This window comes from Rhincodon typus, chromosome 30, assembly GCF_021869965.1.
Source record: "Rhincodon typus isolate 14 chromosome 30, sRhiTyp1.1, whole genome shotgun sequence".
Classification (NCBI taxonomy): Eukaryota; Metazoa; Chordata; class Chondrichthyes; order Orectolobiformes; family Rhincodontidae; genus Rhincodon; species Rhincodon typus.
This window is the reverse complement of record NC_063361.1, coordinates 22,989,121-22,998,826: the sequence shown is the minus strand read 5'-3', so window position 1 is coordinate 22,998,826 and position 9,706 is coordinate 22,989,121. Positions and strand designations below refer to the sequence as shown.

At 37.7% G+C, this 9,706-nt stretch overlaps 1 protein-coding gene across 2 annotated transcripts in view; it reads right to left on the bottom strand.

The window, feature by feature from the left end:
• Window positions 1-2,998: 2,998 nt before the first annotated feature.
• LOC109921298 (deoxyribonuclease-1-like) overlaps window positions 2,999-9,706 on the bottom strand; it is an 18,195-nt gene continuing 11,487 nt past the window's right edge. For both annotated transcript variants that reach the window (XM_020521328.2, XM_048614366.1), the window contains exons 7-11: window positions 8,932-9,089; window positions 8,333-8,429; window positions 8,090-8,141; window positions 5,820-6,026; window positions 2,999-3,105 (exon numbers count right to left, since the gene is read on the bottom strand). In XM_020521328.2, the coding sequence (XP_020376917.1) occupies window positions 5,821-6,026; window positions 8,090-8,141; window positions 8,333-8,429; window positions 8,932-9,089 (513 nt within the window). In that variant the 3' untranslated portion in view covers window positions 2,999-3,105; window position 5,820. The remainder of the gene's footprint in view (window positions 3,106-5,819; window positions 6,027-8,089; window positions 8,142-8,332; window positions 8,430-8,931; window positions 9,090-9,706) is intronic.

Here is a 9,706-nt window from a genome sequence, read left to right as displayed (position 1 = left end):
TCCTTTGTCTCTATTCCCATATGTCTGTATCATCCTTTTTCATTTTTGTTAGGAATAGAATTTGTTTTTTGAAATAAACATTCAGCTATTAGCCACTGATTTTGGAATAAATTCTGTATCAGAGAAAAGTTTTGGTTAATCAAAACCTTTTAATTCAAACAATTAGGGTTGAATATAACTATAATCCACATTTATTTTCTAGTCTTCATTGGTGGGACTAATGAGTCTCCCTCTTCCCACTATTGTCGGGTAATTTTGTAATTTTCCTTTTAACTGTTCCGACTGGGAATAGGTTAATGAGCAGGGGGAATAAACATCAAAGGCTTTGTTGAAAACAGTTAATCACAATGTCATAAACCAGCGATAAAATAATTTTGATATTTTGATTTGAGTTTTCCCAGCAGCAGCTGCTTGGTGTTGCAGCTGATCACACATTTTGCAGTTCCCTAGGAGTTTAGAGATAGATCAAGTGACACTCAGAATTGGCTCTATACTACTGCAAGAAAGACTGGCAAATGGAGATTTGATTACAGTTGATTTTTAAAGTGAGGGATTATCCATAGAGACCTTACAAATATGGCTGTTGAATAATATAATGTACTTTACTTTTACATGTTTCTGATTCACTCTGTTGATGATTTCCCAGCTGAACAATTAGCCTGACTCGTACAAGCAAGACAATATAGTCAATGCTACCCTTGAACCTTGAAGAGTTGCTTGCCACACCTCATGTCTGGGACAACCTCATGTCTCAATATTTTGTTTGCCATATCTACAGGCGTCTCTTACTCTTGTTTTCAAAGATTAATGTTCAAAAATTCAGAAAATAAAGAGGTGACTGCGGGTCTTGACAATGTGTGGTCGTGTAAAATGGCTGATAGAACTTCAATGAGCTATTTGAGCAAGTAAGCATATGGTCTTACTGAGTGCCTTGTATTTACTTTGTTTTAGTGTGTGTAGTCAGAACAGATGTGGATCACACACTTTGATTTGAAGCTACCTTTCTTCACTTTGTGGTTTATCTAATAAAACTAGTTAAGGTCAAACTGTCATCGTTCGACTTTGCAGACAAAGCTTATAGTACATGAATTGAGCAATGCCATGTGTTTAGAAGCTCATTTTAGGTGCTATTTTGAGTTTTACATGTTAATTGATGCAGTTTAGCAGATGGCATTTTATTTTAATTGCATTCCAGATCACATCAACTTGCTATGGAAATATCCTTGCCATCAACCTCAACTTTCTGATTCGTTTTATTGCCTTTTAGGAAATTCCAGCTTTCAATATCATTTCCCAGACCTTGTGGTCAGGAACAGGAAAGAATTCATGGGACCTACTTCTGCTCTTGGTCTGGGCCCCTGGCACTACCCTGAACTTCCAAAGGGAACACAGCGCTCCCACTCCCAGTGCCCAACCCAAACACAGTGTCACCACCCCTGACATAGGCCCAGTGAGTCCCCTCAAGTCTGGGCATTAGGTATTGGGCCCAGTGCCTGCTTGTTAGGATGTGCCTATTGTGCCCTGAACAATCTCCTTGAAGGACATCTCCTATGGTTCAATTACCGTTTTGCCTGTCAATTTTTCATCCCACTTCAACTGGGCCAGTTGTCTTTTCAATTCACTGAAGTTTCCCTTTTCCAGTTGCGTAATTGTTTTTGATCTTTTTTATAAAAATTCCGAACCAATGATCTCATTTTCGGTGTTTCTCAAATGCTCCTCTCCTCGAATATGCTCCAATATCATTTCCCCGAACTAAATCCAGTGTGGCTTCCTTCCTTAAGATACTTTGAGCTGTTGTCAACTAAACACTTGGAAGTAGCTGATGGAGTGGCACACTCTCACTCACAACAGTCATGTGTAGAGTTTCAGGATCAGCCAGCATTTAGGTTTACATGAATTAATAGCTTCTATCTTTTTATCTCATTTTATTGCTGTTCATATTTCCATTAGTCAGTCAACCTGAAACATTTTCATTCTCCCAGAAAATGGTGTACTGGTGCAAGCTGTTATCTGGATTTACAGTCACAGAAATGATCTCAAAAGCAAAACATACCCAGGACAATATTGGGTCATTAAGTTGGTTAGATGCCGAGATGTTAATCAGCCTCCAAGAAACAGCTTAATGGCTCATTTAGCTGTAAATTGTATTTAGCTGAAAGAGTGGATCGTTTGTATTTGTAAAATGGGAGTGGGTGGGAAACAATTCAGTAAGGCAAGGTGATGGAACTCAGAAATAAACACCATGAGCTAATAATGCCTTTCAGTGATGAATGATTCAATATTTTTTGCTTGGTTGTTAGAATTCAGGGTCAATATAATGTAACCACATCACTTTAGCTCAGACTTTTTTAATTCTAAGAATTGCTGTTCACTCAAGTCTAGATCGAATTTTAAAGTATTAACCTATCTTTGTTGTAATTAATGGTATTGATTAAATGGGTATAGAGACTTTTTGTACACATTGAGTTAACTTATTTCAGCTTGGCTGATAGCTGGAGTGCTACGATTAGATTCAACATCTCTGTGACAGAAATGGGTAAACCACCCAGGATTTCTGCATCCTATTGCTATTCAGTTATTCTTGTTGGAAAGTATATATTGGGAAATTCAGTGGGGACTTGAGAGCAGAGTTACTGACACTCATTTGTTTAGACTGGCAGATGGAAAATGATATTGAAATGTGGTCAATGTCTATAAGTTGTAACTGAAGTTGTTCTGGACCCTTCAAGAGTGCAAGGGAACACCTTTGAATGGCAGAGCAGGATCACAAGGTGAAATGGAGCTACTCCTGATCCTAAGCCCTGCGCTGTTATGTAACAGGCCCTTTGAAACTGTTTCCCTCCTGGCAGAGTCTGGATTTAAGTAGTTCCCAGGTAGTCAGGAACCAAACCTGTCTAAATTTGTATTTATTTGTTCTATTCTCAGGTACACTGTGGCAATGTGATTATTCTAGTTCCAAGTATCCTGACAAGCGTATTTAATAAAACTGAAATGCAGCTAAATTGCAATTATCAATTTTATTCACTGCTTCTGGAGTTCATTTGGTGGCTTTTTAATTAAGCTTTCAAGACTTCCGGTAACTTTCCCACTATCAATACATGTGACCTGAAAGAAAAATAAACCATTAATAATCCAAACAGCAAATTAATTGGCTCAGAAATTTGTGAAACGTTGTACTGTAGCAAAGGTGCATCAATGATGCAAGCATTGATACAGCACAGTCTGACGAGGAAGTGATCTATATTACTCATCCCATTATGTATACAATATCAGAATTTCCTGAGCCCTCTGCCTTGCTCTTCTTATCACCCTCCCTATTCAGCAAAAAACAATTATCATAATGGGTGGAACAAATTTGAATTTTTTACTTTGGGTGTTGGGGTCACCGAGATCGATGATCTGAAACTAAATTTTTAACCTCTGCGAAAATATAACTTCATGTTTTAAATTAGCTATTTTAATACACAATTCACTCTTTCTTGAAACACAGGATTTCAGATGAGTTGGTAGATATCCAGGCTACTCTTTGCTGTTTCTTGGTTACTCTTTTTGAATGACCTTATTTGGAACAATGGTCAGGTGCATCCATTGACTATGAGATCCTTGATTGGGGTTGTTAACCTGGGCCAATCAGGGAGCCCTGGCTGACATATAAACAGGAGATTCATAATGTCTAGGGACTGGCTTGGAGCTGGCTGGTCACAGTTAATGTAGAGTGCAAATGTAAATAAACTTGGTGATGGGATACCAGCGTCTGTGCAGTTATTTCAACAACGATCAATGATCCTCTCACTTTGATTCAGAGGAAATATTTTCATCCAGTTTCCTTTAATCAGATCCGCTTTTAAGTTTAACTTTGGAGAAATACCAAATAATATATGTGACACATTTGCTACATCACTTTATCCCTTAATATTATGGGGCAAATACATTAGTCATTGAATGCACCACTTCCAAAATACCATTAACATCACTGTGGCATGTTCCAATTATTCCAGCAGCATGGTTGAGGGACCTTTTTTCCACTGGAAGATCAGAAACACCTAACATTGGGTATTTGACATGGAACTCACCATTCAGAAAATTCATGGCCAATACATCTCTTAAAGGTGTAATTCTGCATTTAGGGGATAGTCAGTTGAGGTCAAGTGCATGCCAATAATGGGAGACCACCTGCTTTTATTTACAGGGAACACATCATAATAGATCTATGATATTAAGATGAATTTTTACTTGTGGGTCTCGATTGGATCATTAGAAGGAAATAAAGGTACTGCTGTTGGCACCCAGAGGGTGATTTTTGAAGAGGTACCTGAATAAATGTTTACCAACAGGCATGGCATCCAAATAAATCCAGAGGTTGGGCTTCATCACCGACACACTGGGAGCCTCACTGTCAATGTTGGGAGCAGCCATAGTAGGTAAGAGAAAGAAATGACTTCTTAAGAAGGAGGAACCTTTTGCTGACATTTTTTTTAAAAATTGAAAAGAAAGAGGCTGCAGCTGCCTGACTATTATCATGGAGAGGGAGTTCTCCACATGGCAGCATATAGTTTCAGATTGCCTTTTTGTAATTGTGGCAAAGGTATGACAGGATGAGGTGTTCGCTGGCTTGCCAGCTTGCTGCCCTAAGGTCACTTCAAGTCATGCCACCAGGGAACTGGCCAAACCTGCTCTCTCCGAGGGCACTTAGACAATCACCAAGGATACCAGCTCCAAGTGGGGCTGTCCCCTTTCCCTATGTGGATTATAAATAAGAAATAAAAACCTACTATTAAAATCCCAGAAAAGAAAACAGCTCTTCTAAAAGTCACTCAGAAAAAAAAAGAACTGAGGTTCGGCCTTAGTGGAGGACCCAACTGTGAACTGGTATACTCAAGTCGTTGAGTGCACAGTGGCCTTGACAGACCTAATGACTACTTGCAAAATGGTAGCTAACTCTTCCAACTAGGCTCCTCAAAAATGTGCAAGGCATGGCCAGGCTGGCAACCTGCCATGCCGTTTGGAGACCGGAAATGGCAAAATAATCTAGACCTGGTCCTTGCTTCCGTGAATGTTTTAAAATATGACTCTGAATATCACCGTCAAAGTTCTTGTCTGCACAAAATGTTCCCCTGTAGTTTTCCTGTGACCATATTTGTTATGTGGTATTCAAGGTATGGGCTGATCTGACTGCAACAGAGTTTGATTAACACTTTGATTTTTATTTTATTGCTGCAAAGTTTAACATTATGTAGGCTTGTTGATTATTTCTCTAGTAGTTTGTTATTTTGTGACTGGAGTCTACAAAGGCTTTTTGGACTCTTTCAACTTCGCCACAAGTCAAAGACTTGCCTCCAATTCTATTGCCCAGCCTAGTTTGGTTTTTGTCATAGTCTTACCTGACCATAGGGCTGCTCCCTCATACAGACAGAGGCGCCCAGGGGTAGTTTAACCTGAGGGTCACCATGTCTCAGTTGTGGGGAGAGGTTGAAAAGGAGAGTCCTTCATGGTAACCTGAGCTGGTGTTGGCATCACACTGTATTATAAACCATATAAACATACAATGCTGTCCCCTTACTTGAGGAGGGATATAACTGTATTGGAGGCCATTCAGAGGTGGTTCACAGCAAACAATGTTTTCACATCAATTAATCTGGTTTGCAATGTGAATGTAGGTCTAAGACAGATGTATTTAGTATGTTGATCTTTTGTTTGAAACTTTGCCACCTTCATATTTCCAAAACAGCCAACAGAGTCAAAAGGCACAAATATGTGCTTATTAGTAAGGATCTAACAACTTCTGAATAGACACCACAAACAGATTGTGCTTTACTAACCTTAACAATAGTCTCCATAGTCAGCACAGCAATCTTGGTGTTTAGAACAGCTTGCAGTACAACTGCATGGAAAATTAGGTGAATATGCACCACATCGTCCAGCGCAGGATGTTATATCTACACCTTCGCAGCTACATGGACCACCACTGATTCCACCACTGATGCCAATACTTGTCCCAGTCTTATATTTAGCATCAGCAGTGTTAGCTATGCAAAAAGAGAAAATTGGATAAGGCAGAAGAAAGCTTCACTCTATGCATGACAATTGCAAGAGCTAGTAGGCAAACAAGCACATTCTTTTCAAACAATATTCTTTAAAAATGAATATATATAATGATATAGACAGATAACATCATGGGTTATGGCATTGCTGTCTTTCTAATACTTGCTTTCTAATTTACTGCTCATGTTGCCTCAAATGACATACCACACTTCACATTGAAAACTACTATTAAAAGTTATGAATGAATGGTTTTAATTCAGCAGTGTACCATACACATACCTGAATATTATATATGCCACAGTCAAGGGTCAGGTAAAATTCCTGGTTATTGGAGGTTGAGATCAGGGCTAGTGAGGGAGTGGATGATGGATAGGCTGTGGTTAGAGGAGATGTTAATGATGGGGAGGATGTCAGGAGGAGTCTGGCAGGAATCAGTGATGGAAGGTGGTATCAGATGAGACCATGGAGTTGGGGGGCAAGGTCAAATAAGCTTGTGAGTCTTGAGTAGGCACTTTTCCTCCTAGCTCACAAGCAGTCCTATGAAACTGTTCACTGATAGATATAGCCCTTTTTAACTGCTGGTTGCTTGAGGCCTGGGAAACCTGGTTGACATAGAATAAAAATAGAAGTATGCAACCTCTTTAAAAGACTTTAACAACTGACCCACCTCCTGAGAGCTGATTGGTGGCTTGCCTGATTCTTTGCCTCCATTAAAACTAGAAGGGCTCAGGTTTGTAGCTGGTTGAGTTCCCATTTCAGATTTTTATCTATTTCATTTCCCACTGAACTCTAACTCCTCCATTTTGGATGTTAAAATTATCCCCTAAAATCTCAACTGTTTAAAAAGTTTTACTGTATTGTTAGAAAATATCAATCTGGATTTGCCAACGGTTCCAATTGCCTGAAATTCATCTGCCCTTGCCTTAGGTATTTAACTAGTTGGGAGTAATGATACTTCAATGACTTGGCGCTCACTGTCAGAATAATTCTAAATGATCACAGTACTTCTGGCCATAATCATATCAATTTGTAAAGCAACACCAAATTCTACTCATCTGAATAACATGTAAGTTTATTTCTCAAATATTGTAGCTATTCTATTAAAAAATATGGAAAAATGAGAATACCATTGAAAATGTGCAAACTTGTGGTTTCATATTGGTAGCCCAGTCACTGATTACTAGTCCAAAGATCCTGGACTAATGATACAGAAGCATCAATTCAAAACCCACGGTAGCAGTTTGAGAATTTAAGTTCAGCTAACTAAGAGAATCTAGAATTAAAAGATTGCATCAGCAGTGCTGACAAAAAACCCACCAAACTGATGTAAAATTCCAGTTCATCTCCTGATATCACTTTGAGAAGGAAATCTGCTGTCCTTTCCCAACCTGGACTGTATGTGATTCCTGATATGTGTCAATGTGTCTGACTCTTAATTGTCCTATGAATTGGCCTGGAACGTGATTTGTGAAGGGCAATGCTGACTTTGCCAGCGATGCTATTTTCCATGAATTACCATAAAAATGTTATCTATCCCTTTTTTATAACTTTAATATCACCATCATAGTGGTTAAACAACAAGGAAAACAGCCTGTATTTTGATTTTTATATGTGGGCTATTGACAAAACTGATAGCAAAATGCTGTGCTTCCTTCTTTTTACAATTCATTAAACTTGACAATTCAGTCTTTGTTGAGATAAAAATGAAATATTAAAGTAAACACCAACTGTGCATATTTTTTCTCATGGAATGTATTTGACTGGTATTAGAATTTAAGGGAATTATGCAACTATTTTGTGCTTCTTAAGAAGAGTGACAAGCCTACATTATGAATAAAAAATCTCTTTAAAACGCTGTTCAAAAAGTATCTTCACCACATGATATAAAATTGTATTGACCAGTAATTGTTTTTAAGCTGGTTATGAGGTATTTTTAATCAGAAGTTAATCTTACTGAGATTACCAAAATTTAAGCTCCATTGTGTTATCATGCTTCACAATCGCGTGTTCTAATCACCTTAATAAAGGGTAATGTTTATTTACTTACGATCGTCTTCCAGTTCAAGTTCAATAGGGTAATGATCTGAGACTTCTTTCACCTGTAGTATAGAAACAAATCTAAAATATATGTCAAAAATGTCAACAATTTTTTTTTAAATATTTGAACAAAGACAATAAAAATAACTATACACAATGTGACCCTCAACTGTTCTATTGATAAATATTTTCTAAGCTATAGTGAAAAATTTTTTTTACAGTTCACAATTGTGTACAAATGTCACATTCTTACTGTATAATATGGGAGATCAAAAGCTTTTTGGAAATTGAAGGCCTTGACTGAGCCCGGAACTATGGTCTTAAGCAATCCTTTTGTGGTCACAACAAACCTAAGAATAAAAAGAGAGATTTGCATTTATACAGTACCTTTCACGATGCCCCAAAATCAATTTATAATCAATTAAGTACTTTTGAAGTACTTGGAATGTAGGACACATAGTAGCCAATTGGTACTCCACAAGGTCCCATAAATAGCAATGTGATAATGACCAAATACTAATTTTTGTGACATGGATTAAGGGTTAAGAATTGACAAAACCACTGGGGGTGACTCCTCTGCTGTTCTTCCAGAAATCACCACAGGATCTTGTAGGTCTATCCAAGAGGGCAGACAATGCTTCACCAAAAGACAACACATCTGTCAGGGTAATAGTGGAGTGTGACTTGAGCTAGTAACCTTCTGACTCAGGAAAGAGAGTACCAATTGAGGTATAACTGCTATCATGCAAAATGTCAAAATTGGAAATATGACTGGGTTGAAACAGTGAACATATTTTTGAAGCATAAAATACATACACTATGAATACTTACATCAATGTGTGGCAGCATTACCTGTCATATGCACAATGTGTGTATTTACTGACAGTTGTATCTATCTCATCACCAATCAGCCAATGAAAATTTTTGTGTTGACGCAGTCGTATTTGAGGCCAGTCACTGTCTGTGACATATCTACAAGCTGCATTGTAATCTCCAAGTATCAAGATGTCCTGCATTGGAAACCAAGAGACAACAAGGGGAATTAGTTTTGAAAGTGTCTATTTCTCTTATCAATCGAGCCATATTAACAAAAGCAGCAATTATTAATTAATATGACACCTGCAATGTAATAAAACATCTTAAAGTGCTTTACAAAGATTAATAATGGAAAATCAAATGATTGAATGTACTGAATACACACTTCCTTTGATGTAACACTTACATAATTGTTTTAAATTCAAATTACTTTTGAGGTTAGGCTATTTGGAATAAAATATCAACAGAAGAACTGCACTCTGTGTAATTAATTCATCTGGAAGTACCTGACATTGACACTGGATTCCGTACACTGACCAAAATAGACCAGAATGTAAGTAGTCAATTATTAAATCCATTTAGGGATGTGGGGCTCTTAGGCATAGAAGTGTTGCAATGGGTGTCAATTCAGTAATCTTGGGCAAAAAAATGAATGTATCCCATGTGAGCCAACTTGCAACTTGAATTTACTTGTTTTTTTTAAATACAGTAATGCTTATTCAGGATGAAATTAAGTGGAAAATATTAATGTAGCCTGCCGGGTTGAGATAGGATTTAAATACTAAATAAAAACCAAAAGAACTGCAGATGC